Source organism: Felis catus, chromosome D2 (genome assembly GCF_018350175.1).
Source record: "Felis catus isolate Fca126 chromosome D2, F.catus_Fca126_mat1.0, whole genome shotgun sequence".
NCBI lineage: Eukaryota > Metazoa > Chordata > Mammalia > Carnivora > Felidae > Felis > Felis catus.
The window spans coordinates 53,978,162-54,003,746 of record NC_058378.1 but is presented as its reverse complement, the minus strand read 5'-3'; the positions used below and the strand labels follow the sequence as shown (position 1 = coordinate 54,003,746).

General features: G+C 39.5%; 1 protein-coding gene across 10 annotated transcripts in view; it reads right to left on the bottom strand.

Annotated features, from left to right (window-relative positions):
* Positions 1-25,585, bottom strand: part of PLCE1 (phospholipase C epsilon 1) — a 321,945-nt gene that overhangs the window by 281,296 nt on the left and 15,064 nt on the right. For 9 of the 10 annotated variants that reach the window (XM_045040422.1, XM_023240750.2, XM_023240751.2 and 6 more), the window contains exon 2: positions 2,154-3,706. In XM_045040422.1, coding sequence (XP_044896357.1) covers positions 2,154-3,356 — 1,203 coding nt within the window. In that variant the 5' untranslated portion in view covers positions 3,357-3,706. Of the gene's footprint in view, positions 1-2,153; positions 3,707-10,489; positions 10,575-25,585 lie in introns of all 10 variants that reach the window. The other variant, XM_045040423.1, reaches the window with a different exon arrangement.

The following is a 25,585-nucleotide window of genomic DNA, read 5'->3' as shown; positions in this document are numbered from 1 at the left end:
CTGGGAAGACACATTACTGTGATGAGCTCCTTTTTCCCTGCATGGACAAAATTTGGTCAGAAGAGCTGTGTGTCACTGACGTCACATTGCTTGGGACTCAGGTTTTATAAGGAGTCAGATGAACATTCAAAAACAAATCTGCCGACCCTAACTGGGTGAACAGTAGGTCGAATGCACAGAGAGAAGGGCCTGAGAGAAGGGTCGTCACTTTTCAGGCAGGCTCCCAGGTCAGCCGTGCCACTCCCAAGAGCCCGCAGTGTCGGGGTCTTTAGGACACAGCAAATATTCCCTAAATGTCCTGCCCAAAGAGCAAAGAGCTCAAAGTTGTTGGACAGTGGTTCTCAACTCCACAGAATCATACAATCACCTGGGGAACCCTAAAAATCATTCCTGCTGTGCCCTACCCCAGCGATTCTGATTCCAAGGGTCTGGGATTGGGCCTGGATACTATGATTCCAACACATAAGCAGGGTTAGAACAGCCACATTGAACACAGCCAAGTCTGAAATACCATAAGCATCAGTGAGTGTGGTTACTCAATCAACAGACACTGAAATGAACAGAATCCTTCTGCTCCTTTAACAGCTTACTCTCAATTGTATTTCTTTCTGGATCTTGAGAAACTAAGAGTCTGGGCTGCCCAGATTACAATCCTAGTTATACCACTTAGCAGTTAAGTGACCTTGGGCAAGGTATATAACTTTCCTGAGACTCCGTTTTCTTAGCAATACAAAGGGGTTAATATCAGAAGGTAGTTGAGAGGATTGCATGAAATCAAGTATGTAAATTATGTGACCCAATGTCTGGTACATGTCAAATGCAAAATAAACATTAGCTCCATGAATGATGATGATGACAATAAAAATATACCAGTTATATTTCAATAAAAGGAATGTTTTTTCTAGATGGGGTATTTATTTACAAGGCCAGGTTTTAAGGAATTGTGAAACACTGGAATGTGAGAGTTAGACATTTAGCATTCCCTTCAATTATGAATACAGGCCAACAAGTCTCAGTATTAGAACAGTACCTGTGATCTTGTCACCAATAGAAATCAGAGATATTTCTATATAATACAGTCGTGGTTAAAACCCTAAAAGAGTATTTATATTTAGGGTGACCAACTGCCCTGGTTTGCCCAGGACTGAGGGGGTTTCCCTGGATGAGGGATTTGTAGTGCTAAAATTGAGAAAGTCCCAGGGAAACTACTCCCTACTGACATTCATCACTACTTCAGAATTATGGTAGTTATCGAACCACTAAATGCCACTGTTTAATGTGCTAACAAAGAACACCTACCCTGCCATAGATCATAATTTCAAATGATAGCTTGGTAAGTGTACATATGTTCACATAATCTGTGTCCTTTATAACACCTTGTATTTCATTGGATGCTCTTAAAATCATTCTTCTGAGTCCATAGGGTTCACCAAAATTGCCAAGGGGTCCATGGCACAAAAAAGGTGAGGAGGGAAGAAACTGGGAACATTGGTTGGAAAATGAAGGTAACCATATCTTAAGTTCTTTTAGGCCTTGCAACCTAAAAATATAGAAGATATAGGCATGTACCTCCAAAGGCACAAGTAGATAATCAGTCAATGGAACCACTTTCCCATTATCAGGAGTCTGTCTCCTAATCCTACATATAGTAACCTGGGAGTCTCCCTAATTTCTGCACTCCTGATGACATACATATGTGCATCTAGTTACTTATATCATTGTAGAGTTAACTCCATCTTGACAGCTATTGACTGGCGTATCTATTAGGTCTACAAGTTTCCAGTAACTACAAATACTTTCCCTAAGAATCATAATTTGACAGAACCTAAAACTTTCCATGAATTAAGACAACAGAAAATTGGATTTCAAAAGATCAAGTTTTGGGGTTCCTGGATGGCTCAGTCACTTGAGTTTCCCACTCTTGATTTCAGCTCAGGTCATGATCTCATGGTTCCTGAGTTTGAGCCCCACATCTGGCTCTGCACTGACAGCACAGAACCTGCTTGGGATTCTTTGTCCTCCTCTCTTTGCCCCTCCCCCACTCATGTGTGCCTATGCACATGCGCTCTCTCTCTCTCGTCTAAAAATAAATAACTAAACTTAAAAAAAAGATCAAGTTTAAAGAAATGACCAAAAATAAACTTAATCCTTACCGAATACCACTGAGCTTCTGACAGGCACCAGCTCCCATCTTCCCTAACTGCCACCGCTGACCGCCGTTCCAGAACTCTCCCACAGGGCAGCAGGAGACCACTTCTCTTCTGATCAATGTAACTGTAAGCTCCCAGCCCAATGTGACCAGAAGGCAGAGTTCTCATGATCGCCCTTGTCCCAGTATATACAGATTTCTTTACTTCCCTGTCATTTTTACAAAATCTTCTCACTAACAAAGTGGACCTCTCCTTTTTGCTCTTAAAAAAATCTTCTTCTACATCTTCACAACTATCAGGGAAGTCCTCAAAATGGCTCAGAAAGGTCTTGGCAGGTGGACTGTTAGTAAAGTCCTCCCTGCAAAAGCTGTCACTTGAACACACCGCATCAGGCCTTTGGCAAGAAGCTTCGAAGCACAAGTATCTGTCGTTTAAGGCGTCACAATGATCACACTGCAGCTGCCCATTCTTATTATCACAGTTTTCTGCCATTTCCATGAGTTTACAAGTATATGCCATATAATTTTTCTGTCGCTCCCCATGAACACCAGGCAGTGGTACACAGTTACCACAATCATCCAAAATCAGGTTGTCTGACAAGGTACAGAAAGTGTCTGACATTCTTCTGTCAACTTCATAATGAAAGTGAAATGCTGCCATGCTGCCGTCAGGGTGTGCCCGGCCGCTCTCTATGATGGCCGACTGATTTCCTAAGGGACTAATGTCCATGGGAGGTCCATCCACTTCCAGTTGAATTCCAGGGAACACCTTTCTTTCCAGTGAGGATGGGATTCCAGTTTCCAAACACAGGCCTTCCTCCATGACAGAATCGCACGTGTCATAACACTGGCTCTGAGGAAGGCTGCACTGGCTGTTTTTCAGTACGTTGTTGCAGTTAATATTGAGGTTTTTCACAGAATCTGGCATGCTTTCCTCCCAGTACTTCTCATTGCTGTTCTCATCACTCATTATCTTCTCCCTTGCTATGGAGACAATCTTGGGCAAGTTGCTTCCAGAGGATTCTTCTTTAAGCTTGTTCAGTCGCGAGATGGTGGAAGTCTGACCACTCTGCCTGACACTATGTGCCTTCAGAACACTGACGTCTGAGACCTTTTCACTACTTTCATCTAAAGCCGACGGAGACGATGTCACCTTTCTCTGAGTCACAGGTGTGAGAACAGAAGCTGCCATTTCTTCAGAAGTCATCTTGACCAAGACACAGGTTTTAGCTATTGCTGTTTCTTCTCTCTGCTGATCATGTCAAGATTTTTATAAAACAACTTATTATTAAAATAATCTCAGATCTACAAGTCCTGAGAAACAGTGTGACAATTCCTTTCATTCAGGTGCATTAAGAGCCAAATAAATTTCTCCAGTTATAACTTCCTATCATGTGTAATATGTTTTTCTAGACCAGGGTTTTAAGGTGGTAGTTCAATTTTCTTTCCTCTGTTATTTGAAGTAATTCTTTTGGAGATTTTTACTCGGGATTGCATTCTGCAACTTCTGATCTCTCACTGACTTACTAACGATTAAAAATCCAGTTTGAATGTTTCCTGTAAGAAAAAGACATGATGTCAAACACTGTGGCACTAAATAAATTTTTAAAACCGAACTTGTAACTCTAAGCTAATGCAAAATATGAACCAATTCTGAATATGAAGAGTTTTGCAATTGATAGTTACTTTTAATGTTTTTGGTATTTATTTCTCTGATATAATATTTCAGAAATTCTGTTTCCAGCCAAAGTAGAGTAACAACAGAGACCAGAATTACTCCCCTGCCTTAAACAACTGAAAAAATCAGAAAAAAAAAAAAGGAATAATGGTTTTTAAATACTGAACAACAGGGAACACAGAACAGTGATTCCTGAAATAAGAAAACAACAACAAATGAGGTGAATCCTATAAATGCCCTAGCTTATAGTTTGAGAGTTTCTAGGCCATAGGGGAGGGAAGGGGAACTCAGGCTGAACCCAACAGAGTTCTTATTTAAAGGAAAGAAAGTTGAGTGTTCAATGAGACCATAAAAACTAGAGAAAGAAGACATGTTAAGTGGAGAGGAGCAAAGATAAGGGTGGTTGCAGGCTTCTCATGAGAAACAATGCAAGCTATGGGGAGGTGTTTAGGGAGATGGGTGAAATTGAGGATGGAGATTAAAAAGTACACTTATCATGTAATAATAAATAAATGAATAAATAAATAAATAAATAAATAAATAAATAAGATAAAACAAAATAAGAGACAATGCAAGCCAGATGAGAGTAGAGTCAATCTTTAAAGTACTGAAAGAAAAAATACTGCCAACTTAAAATTCTATACCCAACAAAAGTATCTTTTGAAAACCAAAAAAAAAAGAAAACCTTTCTAGACATACAAAAGCTGAAAGAATTCATCACCAACAAATTTGCATATAATAAACAGTAAAGGAAGTCCTTTAGAAGGAAAACAATACCAGATAGAAATGTGGATCCATGCAAAAGAATAAAGAGCACGGAAAATGTTAAGTATGTATGTAAATACAATTTTTTAAAAATTGTAAACCACTTGAGATAGTTAATCTTTTAAAGCAAAAATAATAGCAATGTATTGTGGGGTTCCTAACACATGCAGAAGGAAAAAATAGCACAAGGTCATGAGAAGGGAAATGGAAGTATATTGTTACAAGATTATTTTCTAAGTGAATTGGTGTAACATTACTTAAAGGCAGGCTGTCATAAATTAAAGATGCATACTATAAGCCCAATACAACCACTGTAAGAAAAAATATAGGTACTAAACCAAAATATTAGGACCATAAAATTTTTCAAATAATCAAAAGGCAGAAAAAGAGGAAAAGATGAACAAAGAACAGAAGTGGCAAATGTGACTTTGTGTGCATCTGTGTGTGTGTGTGTGTGTGTGTGTGTGTGTATTCTTTCCATTCACTTTAATAAGAAATTATTCAAGCCAAAGTATGGAAAGAGCCCAAATGCCCATCGATGGATGAATGGATAAAGAAGATTTGGTATACACATACAATGGAGTATGACTAGGCAATCAAAAAGAATGAAATCTTGCCATTTGCAACTACGTGGATGGAACTAGAGGGTATTATGCTAAGCAAATTAGCCAGAGAAAGACAAATATCATATGACTTCACTCATGTGAGGAATTTAAGACACAAAACAGATTAACATAAGGGAAGGGAAGCAAAAATAATATAAAAACAGGGAGGGGGACAAAACATAAAAGACTTAAATATAAAGAACAAAAAGAAGGTTGCTGGGGGGGGTTGTGGTAAGGGGGATGGGCTAAATGGGTAAGGGGCATTAAGGAATCTACTCCTGAAATCATGTTGCACTATATGCTAAGTAACTTGGATGCAAATTTAAAAACTTATTAATTAGTTAATTTAAAGAAATTACACTTAAAAAAAGAAATTATTCAGGTGAATGGGGACATAAAAATTTTCAATTTACAAAAAGTATTCTTAAAAAATAATTTATTTTTATTCCTCAAATTATTGAACCCTGTTCTACACTGGGAACTATGTAATAGGGCTAGATATCCCTGCTTGTGATTCTATTGAGAGAGGGAGAACTGAACAAATTTCAATCTGGTGTGGTAAGTGTAATTATCAAGGATATACAAGGCACCACGGGATCACAGGTGTCCTTCATAAGTATACCATTCCTTTGTAAGTGAAGCCGTCCTTACCAAGACAACTGATGAGCATTCATACTCTGCTGTCAACACCAGATTTAACTCATTTTTGCCCTTTGCCACACAGGTGTCCCTCTTCCCCGTGCTTCTCCCTTTTCCTCTTGTCCCAAAGAAGCAGCAACCTACCCCTCTTCCCTTACATATATGCCCCTCAAGCGCAACCACAAAGTCTCACTGGCTCCCAGCACATGCAGTCTTCACAACTACCTTAAAAAATCAGAGGACATCCTGTCAGTCGGACACTTCACAGGAAGTCAATGAGCCCACACAGAGCAGCAGTATCCTGGTTCAACCGAACCCTTCCACCTTTCACATCCTCCTTCCAACCTGGTTTCTTTTAAATTTTCTTCAGAAAAAAATGCATCTATTATTTTTGGAGAAATATGCTCAGTGTAAAACAATTCAAAAAATGCAGGAAAACACACAAAAAATTTCAACTTAACATAAACCCCACTATCCAGAGATAACCACTATTAATACTTTGAGTAAACTCCTTCTATAATGCTCCCTATGCATCAACACACAGAGATATAGGTATATGATTACACAAATACCAGATCATGCTGTATATCCTACTTTATACCTGCTTTTTTTTTTTTTACAAATTCCAATTCATGAACAACTTTTCATGTCAAGAACCAAATAGATAATTTTAATGGCTTTTGGCACTACCTTGGTTTCCATATCTTTGCTCTATTTTTTAGAGTAACTTTTAATGCCAAAGCCTTCAGACTGACTGTTATTTGTCCTTTCTCACCTATGAGGAAGGTCATTCAAAGCATGTACTGCCTCACCCCTGTTCTAAGCATTTCAAAATTACTATCTCATGTAATTTTCACTCAATCATACAAGATAATGTGATGGTTTTAAAATATGTCCACAAATTCTTTGTAGAGCCTAACTGCCTTCCCCTAACATGCCTCCAAGTACGGCATGGAGACCGTACTTGGTGACTTTTTCCAACATACAAAATGTATTGGAAGTAACAGTGTATGACTTCTGAGAATAGGTCATAAAATGTCACAGAAGTTATTGAGGTTTCCTTTTGTTCTTCCTCTCGTTTGTTCTGGAGGAAATCAGATGTCATGATATAGGAAGAGCTCCCTATGGCAAGAACTGAGACCTCCTGCCAAAAGCCACTGGAATGAGCCATCTTGGAAGGGGATCCTCCAACACCAGTCAAGGCTTCACATGACTGCAGCCATGGTCTATACGTCTATATGACTTTAACCTCATGAGCAAGCCTGAGCCAGAAGCACTCAGTTCCCAAATTCCTGAGCCACAGGAAATGTGAGATAATAAATGTTTACTGTTTTGAGATATTGTTTTGAGGTAATTTGTTGCACAGCAAGAGAGAACTAATACAGAACAGTTCTACTATGATCCACATTTGACAGATTAGAAACCCAAGCACAGAGGAGCTGAGTCACTTGCCAAAGATCACAATGCTGGAAAATGGTGGAGTCAGGATTCAAACCCAAGAAACCTGACTCCAGAATCTGTGCTCCCCACCATAGTTATGCTGCTTTCTTGCTAACTAGTTTGAAACCTCATCGGTTTGAATTTCTGATGTCCGCTGGATGCAGAGATCCATGCCTTCTAGGAGGATCCTCTTTTATCTGAGTTTGTCTCTGGCAGGCTGAGATCTTTGTTTTGTGGTAGTCAGTACTGAACAACATCTGAGAGAGCTGACTCCCTGAAGACTCCATCTCAGGTCATTCCTTTATTCAACATATTCTTTTTTTTTTTAATTTTTTTTAATGTTTATTTATTTTTGACAGAGAGAGAGAGAGAGAGAGAGAGACGGAGCATGACCAGGGGAGGGGGGGAGGGGCAGAGAGAGAGGGAGACACAGAATCGGAAACAGGCTCCAGGCTCTGAGCTGTCAGCACAGAGCCTGATGCGGGGCTTGAACTCACAGACCGTGAGATCATGACCTGAGCCGAAGTCGGACGCTCAACCGACTGAGCCACCCAGGCACCCCTCAACATATTCTTATTAACTACAAAATTAAATGAGGCAGGAATTTCCCCTTGATTTCTTTATAAGCTAATAGATCATCAGGTAAGGTATAGTGCAAATAGGGCTATAATCTGGGTTACCCCAGAGGAAGAGCATCTAAATCAGATAGTGGGGACAAGGTGAGGGTGATTGCCATGGAGGGTTTCCTGAAGAAGATGATGAGCAAGCCAAGTTTTGAAAGACAAGAAGGAATCAGCTAGATAAAGAAGTGGGATTAACTTTGCAGAAAAGAGCAAATGTGGATTCTCACAGAGAAAAACAATAAGACATTGGCACCTGGCACTTCAGGCAACTATTTTAACCACTTTGGGTTTGGTCTCATTGTCCTATAAGACAGAAATAAAATTACCTATTTGATCAGATTGTGAAGAAAATGCTTTGGAAACCAAAAGTTAAGGACAAATGCTTGTCATTCTATGCCTTGTGAAGTTAAGCAGCTCTGTTGGTGACGTGATGTTGAATTTACTTTTGCCAGATATACTCATTCCACTCACCAGGTTCACTTAAACTTAAATTTCAATTCAATAACTGGGGCTGACCCCCTGAATCCCAGCTGCATGACCACAAGCCAGCTATATGATCAGTCTCGAATTATATGTTCCACTTCTTTAACATCAGCATAAATCACATGTATTTTATACGTCCATCAATAAATGTTAATTTTCTACCTCCCTCCTCTTGGGAAGCTCTAGGTTGTCTGTGAGGGAAGATGGAATAGGTTAAAGTTGGCTAAAGAAAACCTGAAGCACTCGAAAGAAGATCGCAGTCTAACAGTTTTGAAGAAGAAAGAGATGGAGAAAAAGATTCTTCTTTTCTTAATGTGGTTTGTAGGGAAGACTAGAGAAGGACCAGCCTGGGAGAGATCAAAGGATGCGTGGGCTGAGAATATGGTAGAACAAGAAAGAACTTGTCAAGGTAGCATTTCTAAGCTAGAGATGAATTGGAATGGATAATATGTCTAGGGAATGACTGGCCATGCAATGATAGGGCTATGTAGGTGGTGCTGGAAATCGTAGCCAAAGTGGTAACACAAGACAAAGAAATGAAAGGTTTAAGAAGAATCAGGAGTGACACAGAGCAAATTTATAGCTTCAGGGTAGGGAAATATCAGTCACAAATAACCTTGCTGACAAATTTCCATGGGCTAAATTAGGGGCTGGCAAACTACATACCAAGGTCCAAATCTGACCTGCTATCCATTTTGGTAAATAAAATTTTATTGGAACACAGACGTGGCCATTCATTTATGCAATGTCTATGGCTGCTTTTGCATTACAATGATAGAGTTGATAAACTATGACAGAAACTATGTGGCTTGCAAAGCTAGAAATATTCACCATCTAACCCTTTATAGAAAAAGTTTGACAAACTGTTTGCTAGATAAATAAGTTAATAAAATGCCTGGTTAGAGCCAGAAAACTGAGTGGGAGGTATACCCATCTTCATGTAATTGAAGAACTAAGATGAGGAAATATTCTTGTTACATATTGTTTCAAAAGGCAGGATCATGGCCAAAACAAATGAATTATTGGGGAGGCATGCTCTGGCTTAGCTTGATAAAGAATTCTAACTTGTAGAGCTATTTAACAAGGGAGAAGTTATTCTGGATGGTAGTCTTCTCACCGTTGATATAAAGATTTAAATAGAGAGGCATAGTGTTCAGCATAGCAGGTGTTCAATAGGTGTTGAACAAATATTAGTATGAATGAATACTGTCTATAATGTTTAATTTAAAAAATAATGACAAATAAATACGTATTGATCATGTATCATGTAACAGTCATGTTCTAAGCACAGTGTACATAATATCCCTTAATCTTTATAATAGCATTATCCGTAGGGTGGCAGAAACTACTAATTGTCCCTCAAAATCTGTTCTCACTTTTTCTCAATAATAGAACTTCTGAATTTTGGCCAAGCATATGGTCATCCCTTTAATGGCCTCCCTTATAGCTAGATATAGCCATATCACTGTCATTACTAATTAGATATAAGCAGAAGAGGTTTGTTATTTCTGGGAAGATTTTTTGAACAGAAAGGGTGTGCCTTTTTCCTCCCCCTTTCTACTTTCTGCTGGCTGGAGGGAAGGCATGATGACTGGAGCTGACGTAGCTATATTAGACCATGAGGTAAACACAAGAATGGACACCTTTCATAGTAAAGAAACAAGACAGAAGTCTTGGATTTGGGGAAAGAAAAATAAAATTCTATATTGTTTAAGCCACCATTATTTTAGGTTTTTTGTCATTCACATCAAAACTTTTTCCTAATAGGTGTGAATACTATTATCACCCCATTTTATGGATGATGCTCAGAATATTTGAATGGCTTATCTAAAAGTACAGAGATGTGATATAACAAGGAAGCTATATAGTGAATTCCTGCATTGGAGGGGAAGTTATATTCACTAATTCACAGTATGCCGCTAATTTATTTATTAGGTTGTTAGATTTATTTAATATTTAAGGCCAGATGATTGTGTCATAAAGAACAATTAAATGAGAAAAATATTAAATGCAAACACATTGGTTTTTATGATTGTCAATGTCAGAAGGATGTGGGGCTTAACAACAACAAAAACTATCAGACAACTGTCGGTTATTTATTAAGTACCTGTTATCTTCCAGAGTTAAGAAGGCAAGGTGATTTTGGAACAGGAGATCAGGAAAGCTCTGATGGAGGAAGATTTAACCTGGAACTTCGCAAAGAGGTAGCAATTAGTTGTATCCATAACCAAGAAAAATACCCTTGGGTAAAAGGAACAGCATGAAGAAAGATAAAGAAGTAGGAAAATACAATGCATAACTATAGATTCATCTGAAGTTCTTAGGAGAACATTGACTCCAATCAAAGAAAGGGAAAGTTGCTCAGTAATTTCACCAGCATGGAAAGAAATACTAGGGCAACTGTCAAAGCTGATAACAGAATGCAATAGTCTCTATTTCATCTTTAAACCTGAAGGATTTTATAGAGTTCCTTTCAGTATCATGTGTATGACAGATAAATAACTGTGCCACAGTTATCTACTTATGCATTCTCCTCCCCAAAGCCCATTCTGCAGTGAGATTAAAGAAAATATTTTGCCTACACAACCCTTCCTCCCTTTCTCCCTACTACAGGCACACCCACACCCAAGCCCTACATGATGAGTCAGTCTTCACTCTTTCTTCTCCACTGAATGTCTGCTGCTCCACTCCCTCCTGGCCTCCTTTCTCTGAACTATTATGATGGAAACTCCAAAACTTACAAAGAAACAAAGCTTTTAAAACATTCCACAAAGGCACTGGTGTACTAATCTGGGTCTTCTTCCAAGACCTTAAAGACTTAACCCTTTGTAACTTCCACTCCCTTTATTGGAAAAGTTTCAGAGTCTGGGATGCTAGACTCGTGACCCAGAAAACCCAGAGATAACCCTAATCTTTACACTCTGTGCATATTAAATATCAGGAGTTAACTGATAGGTAGGTGGGAAAGTTATACAAATATTTTTTAACTAATACATTGACGAGGTTGCCAATATAGAAAAATAGAAGATCACAAAAAAAGTTTGTTCATAACAGGTTAATTCTCAACTGTAAAACTCCCAAAGAAAGGAAATCCCCACTGTAAACACAGTCTCTGATTAGTCTGCAAATCACCCCTCTCTCCCTATTGCTCTCCTAGAAATATGGAATCAAAGACATTAGTAGAATTTTAAGCCAAGAGTGGAGGCAGATAGGATTGTGGTGTTTTGACATTCACAGCATTCCCTCTCCTTTGCTACGGTACAAATATGTCAAGAAATTCTGGAGTTGTATGTATGTGCGCACATGCACATGCACACAGAGATGTATGTTTTTGATAAGAGATGAGAAAAGAGAAAAAGTGAGAGTCAGGAGGTCACATTAGACCCTCCATGATTTAGTCCCAGTCTATTTTTTTCAGCTTCATCTCTGACCAATACCTAGGAGAAAATATCCTGTCATACTGGTCTTTTTGCCATGTACTGAACCAGCCTAGCATTAATGCCTCTGTGCATTTCCCTTCCCACTGTTCTCTAACTCTGCTAAGACTCCTTCACCCAACTCCAGTGGCATTTCCCCTCTGTAACCCTCCCTGATACCCACTGTCAGCATTAATTGCTCTTATCTGTTTCCCACAGTTCTCCCTACATTTCACCAGTACAAACATGTCATGAAACACTATACTGTAGCTATTAACTATATAGAACCACTGCATGAATTGAAAGCTTGTGAAGAACAGAGACCTTGCATCTTTAAACTTAAGGAGTTTTAGAGATACCCTGCATCCCACATTCCTGGCATGGTATCAAGGTATACAGTTGGTCTCAACAGACATTTGATTCTTTCCTTCTTTTCCATGGCTCTTTGAGCCCAATATTTGTCCATTAGGACCTGGATTCCTTAAGGGCTTTCAGTCTTCTAAATTCTAACCTTTTCCTGTTTCAATCCATCCCATATTACCTTCAGAAAAATCCTCCCCAAACAGCATTTTCATCATATCACTCCTTTTACTTGAGAAAAAACAGAGTTCCATTTTATCCAGTGTAGTAAAGCCACACTTTATCCTAATCCTTAAGAACATCCTCAATTTCTTTAAAAAAAACAAAAAAAAATTCCTTTGCCTGGGATTGGTAATGTAAATTAATATATCAATTTGGGGAGAAATAACATTTTAATAATATTGAGGTTTCTAATCCATAAACATGATACAGCTAGTTAGCACTATAGCTCTTTCTCTTTCTCTCCATATATACGGAGAATATATGTATGTATATGCATACACACATCTATGTATATATACATATATCTTTTTGGCCATTTGCTAACTATTTTATTATTATTTAAAAGCTTTGCATAAAACAAATATATGATATCCTCAGAGCTAATATTTACTTTGAAATGCCTTTATATTAGAACTGTCATGGACATCTAATAGTATTTTAAAAACAAAATGCTGAGAACAAGATGTGCTCTGGAATTAAATTGGCTTTTTTTTTTAAGTTTTTTTTTTTTTTTTAATTTATTTTGAGAGAGAGAGACAGACAGAGAGCACAAGCAGGGGAGGGGCAGAGAAGGAGAGAGAGAGAATCCCAAGCAAGCTACCCACTGTCAGTGTAGAGCCCGATGTAGGGCTCAAACTCAAAAGCTGAAATCATGACCTGAGCCAAAACCAAGAGTCGGACGCTTAATCGACTGAGCCACCCCAGCAGCCCTAAATTGGCTTTAAACTATGTTTAGGTAAAAGAGCTCCTGCATGTTTATTACTTTTACTAATACAACATGTTGTGTGATAGCTGGGCCTAGCAGCTGTCTCAGTTACGAGTGATATTTATGTAAACGCAAACTTAAAAAAAGAAAACTCTGTAGATCCTGAGGAGACAGGAAGCCCTTCTCGACTATTTTCTGCATGTCATGGATGAAAGAGCTGCTACATGGGCAGGCTGTTTTTACTGTGTGTGTGCTGAAATGTCGCTCAGCTGAACTGGGTGTGCTCACAGGAGGCAGAGGATAGCGGGGGAGTAAACTGGCTATGTTGTGTAGGGGTGGGGGCAGAGTCAACCACACAGCCCTGAGGAGCCTACACAGGAAAATCAAATCATGCATAGTATTGCTGTCTGAATATGAACTCTTAATAAGTTACTGAAACAAAGGATTATCTCGTGGTTCCTCAACAATTTTTGGTTCATCTGGAACCTTCCATGAAGGTGCCAAAGAGTTACCAAGGCAGTTAGACCAGGGAAGCCCAGAGAAGAGAGTCTGACATGTGATGCCACTTTTTCCACGATGAATTTGCTCTTTTGAAAGTCATGGCTGAGAGGCTGAGACACAGATTACTGTTTATTATAAACATGCAACTCAGGAACAGCCAGATGGAAGAGAAGCACAGGGCAAGGTATGAGAAAATGGTAAGTAGCTTTCATGCCGTCTCCAAGCACACTACCCTCCCCAAATCTCCACATGTTCACTAGCCTGGAAGCCCCATACATATCTTCTTTAATTTATCTTAGTAATATTTTGTATTTATCTATAGAGAGGTCGTGCACATCTTTTGTTAAATTTGTTCCTATGTTAGTGTTGTTATTAGAAATGGAATTATTTTACATTTCATTTTCCAGTTGTATGCAGCTAGTATGCAGAAATACAATTGAATATCGTGTCTAGACAATATAACTTATGCCCTTGCTAAATGCAATTATTACTTTCACAGATATTTTGTAGATGACTCGGGATTTTCTATACGGACATCCATGTCATCTTCATATAAAGAAAGGTGTATTCTTTCCAAAATGCATACTTTTTATTCTTGCCTTACTGCACAAGCTAGGATCTCCAATTATGATACTAACAGAACTATGGAGACCATACATCCTTGCCTTGTTCTCAGTCTTAGAGGGAGAGTATTAAATATGCTACTATTTAATGTGATATTAGCTGTGTATTTTAAATGCCCTTTATCAAACTGAGTCAGTTGAACGTCCAACTCTTGATTTCAGTTCAGGTTATAATCCCAGGGTTGTGGGATAGAGCCCCATGTCAGGCTCCATGCTCCATGAGATTCTCTCTCCCTTTTGCTCTGCCCCTTGCTCCTCTCCCCCACTCATGCGTTTTCTCTCTTTAAAATAAAATTTAAAAAAAAAAGAAAAGAAAATGAACACCAGCCCCTATATCACACCATACACAATAATTAATTCAAAATGGACTATAAAGCTAAAATAAAATTGAAAACTATAAAACATCTAGAAGAAAACAGGTAAGATCTTCATGACCTTGGGATACAGAAAAAATTCTTAGGACACAAAGGGAAAAAAAAGACAAAATGGACTTAGTCAAATTTTAAAACTTCTTCTCTGAAAGCAAGAAAAAAGAAAAAAAAAGACAAAGCACAGATTGGGAGAAAATATTCACAAAACATGCATCTGCAAAAGTGCCTATATCCAGAAAATACATAAAACTCTTATAACTCAATAAGCAGTTAACAACACAATTGCTTTTAAATGGACAAGAGATTTGAACAAATACCTCATAAATACATGAATACTTCATATATATACACATATATATGTGTGTATATATTTATATATCTGTGTGTGTGTGTGTGTGTATATATATATATATGGAATATAAGGAAATTGTGACAGATCAACAAAATTTCTATATGAAAAAAATATGAAGCTCAATCCTTTCCTCACACCACACACAAAAGTTAACTCAAAATGCATCACAAAATGGATCCTACATGTAAAAGCCAAAATTACAAAAGTTCCAATAGGAAATATAAGAGAAAATCTTTAGAACCACTGGAGTAAGCAGAAATTTCTTAGGCTGAACACAAAAGAAAAACAAATGGATAAATTGCAACACAATTAAAAACATCTGCTCTTCAAAAGATAATCCATTACTGTATGGTAGAAAATATCTGTAAGATAAATATCTAATAAAGAATCTGCACCCAGAATACATAAAAAAAACTTCTACAACTTGATAATGAGAAGACAAACAACACTATTTTTTAAAGTGGGCTAAAGTTTGAATAAGCACTTTACAAAAGAATACAAATGACATAAAAGGATATGAAAGGATGTTCAATGTCGTTAGTCATCAGGGAAATACCAATTAAAATCACAATGAGATAGAATTCATCCCCACTAGAATAGCTAACATTAAAATGACTAGCCATACCAAAGTTGGTGTGAATGTGGAGAAAATGGAATATTGTGGTAGGAATGTAAAATGGTATAGCCACTTTTGAAAACAGTTTGGCAGTTTCTTATAAAGTTAAATATACATTTACCAGATGACAAAATTCCACTGGCAGAAATAAAATAAAAGCATATATCCACAAATAGACTTATATGCAAATGGCTTTAGCAGCTTTATTCATAACAGCCCAACCTGGAAGCAACCCAAAAGTCTATCAACAGATAAATAAACCACCTGTGGTATATTCATACACTAGAATACTGCTCAGGAATAAAAGGAATGATATTCTGATTATACAACATATATGGATGAATCTTAAAAACATTAGGCTGTGTGAAAGAAGCCAGACACTGAATGATTCCATTTATATGAAGTTTTACACCTGTGCTAATATAGTAGCTACTAGCCACATGTGGCCATTTAAGTAAAAATTTAACTTAAATTAAGTATATTAAAAATTCAGCCCCTAAGCTGCACTAGCCACATTCTGAGTGCTCAATGGTTGTATGTGGCTTGTGAACTGTATAGTATAGCACAGATAAGACTATAAAATGGCACAAAGGGGTGGTGTATACTCCTCCAACTGTATACTTTACCCCTATCAGCATTTCCAGTAGACTGCAGGCTGCATTTCAATCCCACCTGTGCTCTCAGCCAGCTCTCAGCACTGAACAACCTGCTCAATTGTACGATATGGTGCTGACATAGCACTACGGCAGTGGAATCATTCCATCTGAGTTTGGATCCCATCTCCAGTTAACCTTGCTAAGGCTTAATTTTTATATCTGTAAAACGGGGGGGGGGGGGGGGGGCTAACAGTTTCTCATGTAACCTTCACAATAATATTATAAAGTAGTAATTCCTCAAAAAATAGTACCCTTTATTCTCATCATTATAAAAACTGTTCCAGAGTCATCACATATTCCTTCCTGATGTAAAACCATGTTTATTTCTTTTAAATCACCCCCCAGGACTATAATAACAAAGGCTCAATAAATATTTGCTCACATATTGCTTTGTCCGGAACATTATTTGTATGTTAGTAGGTGATGATTTTTAAAAAAAAAAAATCTCATCCAGTGCAAGCAGTTAAATTATTCTTTAAGTTTGTCTCTACAAGTGCACTGGGTGCTAGCATGAGTGCAAGGGACTACATGACTTCACAAGAAGAGAAAGGCACAATCCCTGCCTACAAGAAAATCATTTGCTATTATGGAGCCATAAAGAAAAAACTTACGATATGAGCTAATATCATAAAACACTGAATAGTCCAGGCAGTTAAAAAGTGACAGAATCATTCAATACTGTGTGTACTAATTAAGCAACTGATAAAAAAATGACGATACAAATGGCAGAAATCAGCATGAACTCAAGTCTTATCAGCAAAGACTCCCAGAGAATGTCACAGTCTTTAAAAGAGGACTCTGCCCTAGGAAGTAAGGCCAGGGAGAAAAAGGAAGAGAGAGGGAATTTTGGCCATGTCTTGGAGATGGGATGGAAGATTGTAGGCTGACTGGCATGTCAGAGTATATGCCAGAGGCTACTCTGCCCTCACTAAACACAACGGCAGCAGAAGCAGCAGAACCATCCTGGATAGGTGCTAGAAAGTTCTCCCATCAGGTCAAGGCAGTCATTGTGGAAGCCTTGCAATGAAGGGGAAGAGAAAAGTGGGAAGAACCCAGAGCCACTTCCTTAAAGCCCTTGCATTACCTATCCTATGCATTAAAAATATAACAGGCTTCCCCAAACAGCCAATTGCCACCATTCAGTTGGGGTACATATAACTCATGTTACAAGCAATTTTTAATTAATTGATAGTTTGCAATATCAACACACCCATTCACTAATTTTTTTTTCAAACTGGTATTCTATAAGTCATTCCTCAATTAATGTAATTGTATTTCCAAAGAATTAAAAATACATGTGATGAAATGTAACTTACTCTGGATGAGATAAACATAACAGAACAGCTCTACTACCCTAACACATTCTCACATTACAGTCTCTCAGTAAAATGATCCTGATTTAATCAATTTAGGATATGATTCAGCTCCTGCAAACTCTTTTCTTCATGGCTGTGTTTCTTGATCTCCTTCCTACCTGGGTCCCCCACATCTGATATCTAGCCTACATTTCATCATCTCACGGAGTAAAACATTTTCCAGACTAAATAACTCTCCAGTTTCATAGAGATTCGCCTATAAAGCCCTAACAGATGGAAAGCATTTTAAATCCACATACTTAATGCATAAGATAACCATTTCTAGCCATTTTCTTTTTTATATTTACATTATATTTAACACCAGCACCAACAAAGGTCTTCAGAGGTCTTCTGGTCAACAAGCTTAAAAATTACTCCTGTTCCTTATGGATGCCCACCAGTGACATCAAATTCTGGGTGGAAGCCCAAGCCAACAGCTGACAAACAGCTAATATGATTCTACTGGATTGTTTTCAGTAGAGTTAAAAATGCAAATGGAACACCTCATTAAAACTCAATGTCCATTTTAGTTGTGCCTCTGATTTCTCACAAAGTCATCATCCAAATGGGAGAAGAAATATTATTCATACTTTTTACCTAATTGAAAAAAAATGAGGCAAATAAGCTTTCTGTATTTTGTTTTTGTTGTTGTTGTTTACATTTTTTTAGTCTGTAAGTCAGTACCTTGACATTCTTGCTATTTTTCAGGGCAGTGTCACCCAAAGTACAGAGCTGCTTCCGAGTCCACAATCTGTAGCAAGCAGGGTTGCTCAGACCTGTATTACCAGCTTTCAGGACATTCTTGAGCCTCTAACAAGTGATGGAGGGTAGCAGGTATCCAGGGAGGGTGAGGATATGCAGGAGGAAGCAAGGAGCCATGAGTTGGCCAATCTCAGGATGTGGGTGGTGTGGGCTCCTCAGGAAATCAATGATGTCACATGACAGTTGGTAAGGTGCAGTTCATTTTGTTACCATTATATCATTATTCCAAATACTAGTTATGATTTTTATAAGTTCCAGGGCTAAAATTAAAAAAAGCAAGTTTTGGCAAGAGTGTTGTACCTTGTTCCATACTGTTTAACAAATAGCACATGTTATATTTTTCTGATTATAAAGCAATACAGATTTACTGTAGAAAATTTGAAAAAAGTCTGATAAGCATAAAGTAGAAAAGATAAGGTAAGATCATTAGGTAAGTCCTAATTTTCTTATAACTTCCTTCCAGTTTTCCATGAACATACATCTTTTAAACTGAAATTTAAATCTGAAATTATATTGTATACTCCATTTTTATCCTGCTTCGGTTGTGTATTATCTAAAGGAATAACTTTTGAACATAATGAAATCTATATAAACGTCAACATTCCCTTTCCTAATGTTCTAAACATTATTTTAAAAAGGAGGAGATCAGGGAAAATTATATAATCTGCTCCCCTGAAATCAAGCCTAATCTCGCCTGTTTAATGTATTTATAATACTGCCCCATCCTTGGAATACAATAACTTCCACTCGATCTTTCTTGAAATGGCTGGTCAACCAAAAGGGTATGATTCATTCGTGCACTTATTCAAAAGAAGTTTTTTAAACACCTAACTATGTGCCAAATCCTATGCTAGGCACTAAGTATAAATGTTCCATAAAACTACTGACTCTAATTGAAATTTATCAAAGAGATATATGCTAGGTTCAGGTGTTGTTTATAATATTAAACTAGGAGGAACAGAGCCAAGTTTGAGGGTGATCTAATCAAAACCAGACTCTCCAACCCACCAATTTGACACTCACCTCAGCCAGGGTGGTCTGCTCTGCTGCTCCCCGAACCTGCCTATTCACCCCCACTTTTGTGTCCTATTCATCACTTCTGAGCCCCCTCTACCTTCCTTTCTCCACAGCCACATTCTGTTCAGGAAGCTTCTTTGATCACTCTCAAACTACTGCTGCACCTACCATCCAGAACATTCTTGAGACAACCTTAATTGCCCTTGTTCCAGAGTGGCGTGGTGATAAGTATCTGGGACGGGTGCCAGAGCTTCATTTTCTTAATTATTTCCCACAACTAAGCACTACATGCATTACTGCCTATCACCTAACCATTCCTCTCAGGACTTTCTCCACATGAATCCGTCTCTGAAAAGATTTTTCAGGAAAATATTCTACACTCTCAGTTGTTGCAAGCATTCTATATATTTCCTATCCTGACTAATGACATTGATTGCCTTCCTGCAGTGGGATGACAGCAGAGACAAAACACTTGGAGTAGCAAACTTTGATCCACTTTACCCATAACTCCTCAAGAAAACAGAACTACCCCATGTAAGTCAGTCTCTTGGGTCACCTCATCACCTCTAGGCGACATCAAGATCTGAGCACCTCCTGTCTTATTCAATCGTCACTGTAACTCTGGTGAGGCACATAGTAAGCCCACAATTTCCAATTTAGAGATTAAAAAAAAGAAAAGAAAAACAGGTTTAGAGATTAAGCAACCTGTCCAGAATTATCCAGCCAGCCAATGGGGAAGCAGACATTCAAATGCAGGTAGTTACTTCCCCATAGCAAGCCTTTTATGCCCTAGCTAATATTCTTCCTCACGTGCTCTTCCCATGAGACTGAAACCAGTGATTCTCACATTTACATCATGTAGGACTTGGTACAAATACACGTGCCTGGGTGCTAGCCCAAGATGTTCTGATTCAGGAAGGTGAGGAGAGATCTAAATTTCAATAGGCACTTCCCTTCTTCCCCCCACCAACCAGGTGACTCTGGTGCCAACTGTCTTCAGACTACACTGATGATACTGCATGAAACACAAGGAGGCTAAACTAATCGGGGGTGGGGGAAAAGGCTTTTGTAAAATGGCATTCATTTCTTCATTACCCATGATCCATCAGGGCTTTATTATTAGTTTTTTTTTTAAAGGTTATTTATTTTGAGAGAGAGAGAGAGAGCACGAGCAGGGGAGGGGCAGAGAGGGAGGGAGAGAGAATCCCAAGCAGGCTCCACGCTGTCAGTACAGAGCCTGATGTGGGGTTCAAACTCACAAACTGCGAGACCATGACCTGAGCCGAAACCAAGAGCTGGACACGTAACTGATTGAGCCACCCAGGTGCCCCATGAGGGCTTTAAAACAGGGTGGCTGGGAGTTAGTGCTGAACTGGTACAGACTGTCAGTTTGGGATGATGAAATAGTTCTGGTGATGGATGGTATCGATGGCTACACAACAATGGGACTGTACTTGATGCCACTGAAATAACACTTAAAAATGGCTAAAATGGCCAATGTTGTGTTATGTATACTTTATCACAAAAAAGAAAAAAAAAAACAGGGCAGAATGCTAACCTCTTAGCTGCCTTGCAGAGAAGTTTGTGATACTCCTTCCTGCTGAACTGCAAAGAGGTGAGATTTACTTTTTTTTTTTTTTAATGTTTATTCATTTTTGAGACAGACAGAGCATGACCAGGGGAGGGGCAGAGAGAGAGGGAGACACAGAACCCAAAGCAGGTTCCAGGCTCTGAGGCATCAGCACAGAGCCCAACATGGGGCTTGAACTCACAGACCACGGGAATCACAACCTAAGATGAAGTCGGATGCTTAACTGACTGAGCCACCCAGATGCCCCTACTTTTAAGGAATCCCTTGTGAAAGGGACCTACTGAGAGACAAATGGTGAAGAAATTTGGCCCCCAGGTGACCCTTCCTCAGCTCTGGATTAGCTGTGCACACTCCAAGGCCAGGTGACAGGGCCCATGCTCAGCAAGAGTTCTCGGCACATGTTAGCAAGCCCCATCCCCTTCCTGCCCACAGCTTGGGAGCTTCTGAAAGTATATCCCCTGAAGCTCCCCTTGGGAGCTTCTGAAAGTATATGTCCCTGACATACCCATGGGTGTCCATGGACATGGTAGAGAGGGAAGACGGGTGCTCAAGGGACCTTGGGGAAAGAGCCTGCTTCACGGTTTCAGCCTGCTCCACCCTGGAATTTTCAGCAAGTCACCCCACTTCCCTCAGACGTCACTTGGTCCGTTCTTTCTCACTTTTCAAATTTCAGCTCAAATAGCATCACCTCAGAAAGGCTTTGCAGGCTCTAAAGCAGCCCTTCACCCCTCCCACCCATCACTTTCTGTAATATCACACTGCTCTTTGTCTTGTGAGCATTTACCACCACTGGAGATTATGCATATTACTTATTTGCACACTAGTTACTGGCTGGCATCCTGAAAGGACAATCAGAGCTTCTGGAGAGCTGTGGAAGTGCTGGTTTTGTCCACTGCCATGTTCCCAAGGCCTCGCTGGAGACATAGTAGGAACTCAATAAATATTTATAGGATAAATAAATGAATCAGCCTCCTTTGTTAAATTGTGTAAAATCAGTTCCTTCTATCTCCCAAGACAATTTATAGGGAAGGACAAAAGAGATCTGCTATGACCAGGGTACTTTGTAAAAGGCAAGACTCCACACATTAGGTGGGGTTATAGTGGGGATGGGAGCAGGGCAATTTGTGAAGCCTTGAGCACCTCAAGGAGCCTCCTCTGTGACCTTGACAGTAATGTGGCTCCTCCTTACTCCTGTTCTCTCAGCAGAGACTTGTCTGGAATCTAAAAGTGATGATGCTCCACCCTGCAAACCATCCAAACAGAATACAACACAGTTATTTATTACAAGGCAAGTCTTCTCTGTGAGTTTTCTCACTAATGGGGCATTATTTCTCAAAGAACAAGATGTCACCTAGTACGTCAGGGATCTGTCAGGTGGGCAAACCTAGAAGAACCACAAAGATGCCCCCTGCCCCAGGTTATTTGGGTTCAACAAGCATAAACTGAGTGCCCAGTATATTCCAGGTCCTGAGCACAGCCTCAGGAACAAAGAGGTGACTGTGACTGTCATACTGGGGTGGGGAATATAGGTACTAAATTTAAAAAATCAATGTTTTGTTTGGGGCACCTGGCTGGCTCAGTCGGTTGAGCATCTGATTTTGATTCAGGTCATGATCTCACAGTTTGTGAGTTTGAGCCCCGCATCAGGCTCTGTGCTGACAGCTCAGAGCCTGGAGCCTGCTTCAGATTCTGTGTCTCCCTCTATCTCTGCCCCTCCCCAGCTTGTGCTTTCTCTCTCTCTCTCTCTCTCTCTCTCTCTCTCTCTCTCTCTCTCTCTCTCTCTCTCTCAAAACTGTATAAACATTAAAAAATATTTAAAAATCAATGTCGATAAGGTGAATCAGCATTGGAGGGGAGGTATGTGTGTGTCAGGGAAGGCTTTTTTGAATGATTGAGACCTAAACTGAATTTAAAGTACAGAGGAAAGGCAGGTGGGAAAGAGTGAGCAGCCCAAGGTAAGGCACAGAATGGGAAGACCACATGTTGTGCTTAGGGAGCTCCAAGTAGCGAAAGGATTGGGTATTCACTGCCAGGGTGGCCGGGGTATTAGGAGACAGGTGGTGGCCAGAGAGGAAAAGATGCTGAGGGATGTACCCAAAGAAGTGGGTAGGTACACTTTCCTGTAAGTAGCAGATCAGAGCTGTTTTTCAGACATATATATGAAAGCCGTGTGGAGAAGAGCACACTCATTGGTCCAGCAGCCCCTAGGGTCAGTTTGGCTTGGCTAGGAGTAAAAAACAGGTGGAATGAAAAAGATCAACCAGTCTTCACTGTGTTGCAAGCAGAAAACCTGAGTTGGGAGGAGCTTGGCTTGAGGAACTGGAGAGATCCCAAGAAATTTCCCAGCCAGACTTGTGTCACATGCTAGAGGACACGGCTGCCTAGGTCTGTCTAGGTCATTGATTCAGGATCGCCTGTGGAGCCCTGCTCTTGGCAGTCTCGCCCTGGGACAGTGCAGCTTCCTGACACCCTGGCAGAGCCTCCCAGGTGCTGAGTCAGTGCTGAACAGAGGGAAGCGGAGAAAGAAGAACTGGTATGGTTCTCAGTGGAACAAGGCAGCAGAAATGAAGAGAAGGAAAATCATGGCCCTGGTGTTTCTGCATAAAATACTTATGCTCCAAAGTTTCTCACTAGATGTGGTATGATTCAGAGCATCAAAGGCAGGTAAACCAGAGAAAGAGAGAGAGGGAGAGGGAGAGGGAGGAGAATGGCTGGGTTGGGATACAGCAGGTGTAGAAAAGCGTTCTTCTTCCTTCCTTTTTCCAGCTGTCCTTACACTGGAGCTGCCTCAGTCCCATGCACTCAAGAGAAAAGGGAATGATGAACCAGGGGGATATACTTTCAGAAGCTCCCAAGCGGGAATTCTAAACTTTGCATATTCATTTTGATAATATTTATAAAAAGAAAACCGTTCTCAAATTCAACCTACCCCCCCCCCCCGAAATCAATCACTCCACCTTTGGCTTGGACCTGGGGACAGAGGTGCAAGTCCCCATCTCATTAGCACAGGCTCACCTTTTCCCTTTCTCCCCTCTACTTCCAGCTCCTCCTGCTCAAGGCACTGAGAAGGCACTCACCAAGTGGCTGAGTCTGACAAATTCCCTGTCATAAGGTTAATAGCATATTCACAGTTGACCCCTGGGGGATGTGCTTCTCATCAACCCCGACAGACTGCAAAGCCCTGGCTTACTACTTACCACCATATCCTAGTATCTACTGGGCAGTCTCGTGCACAGAACAAACAATAAATGTCTGTGGGATGGACAGGTGCAAAAGTTGGGAACACGGTATGTTCCATCAATAAGGGAATGATTAAATAAAACATAGTACATTCATACCCAGGAAAACAGATTTTTGTTTGTTTGCCTTTATGACTCAAATTTAGATAAATATACCTGGAAAGAGTTTCAGAGCATACTGTTTCACTTTAAAAAATAAAAATTAAATTAAAGAACAAAATATTCTATGAGGTCACTTATATAAAACAAAACAAAACCACACACACACACTAACAAAGGTATATCTTTATGTGTATGCGTATGTATGACTATATAAACACATTAGGAAAGTTTGTAAGAACACCCACTGAACTTGTAACAGTGATAACTTCTAAAAAAGAAAGTCAGGGGTTAATGTTAATGGGGACTTTAACTGTGTTTATACATTGTTTATAATTCTTTCCAATCAATAATGTATTACTTGCATAATTTAAAATAAAGCATAATCTACAAATCAAAGACATAATTTTTTAAATCTGAAATTATTTTATGTGATTTTCTTCATCCTGTAAAACTTTGCTTGAATGAGTTAAAGAGCCTGAGGAAGTCAGTAGAGCTAGTTCCCACTTGGGCAAGGGTTTATTTATCCTGCTTATCTCTAGTTAGAGCCAACAACGCTAATGATTCTGAATAGCACAGGCCACTCCTTGGCCGTCCCATCCACTCCCACCCACGACTTCAACTATCACCTCTATGTGGATGACTCCCAAACGCCTCTTTCCAGACACAGCCTCTCTCCACAAGCTGCAGTCCTGACTTTCCAACTTCCTGTTGGGTAGAGCCAACACCCCATGTACAAAACCAGACTCCTGTCCTCCTCCTCTCCCTAATTCAATTCTTTTGCCTAACTCCCTCCTTCCTATTAACTGTCATCTTCTTTTTCCCAGGAACCAAGAAAGGAAGTTTCCCATTCATCTCTAGCCCTCTTTATCCATATATCGACCCAGTTAACTGTTACATTCTAGTGACTTTTCAAAGAAATTCTTCCCAACTGTTAACTCCCTTCTGTTGCCACTGACACCACATCAGATCAGGTCCTTTTTCACCCATAACCTGGACTAGGGGAATAGCCTTCTAAATGGTCTCCTTGCTCCTGACAGCTTTGATCACCAGAGGAAAGAAACTTAAAAACAACAACAACAACAACAACAACAACAACAACAACAACAACAAATTAGTGTTAGGTGCTTTTTCATATACCATCTCACATGGCTGCCTAGATCATACAACAATCCCTAGTACAAGGTATTATTGTCCTAATTTTGGAGGTTTTAAAACTAAGGTCGAGAATTTGCAAGGTGATTTGCAAAAAGCCTCACAGCTATTAGTTGCTGGAATTTTGATCTGAACCCTTATCTGTTGATTCCAGAGCTCGTG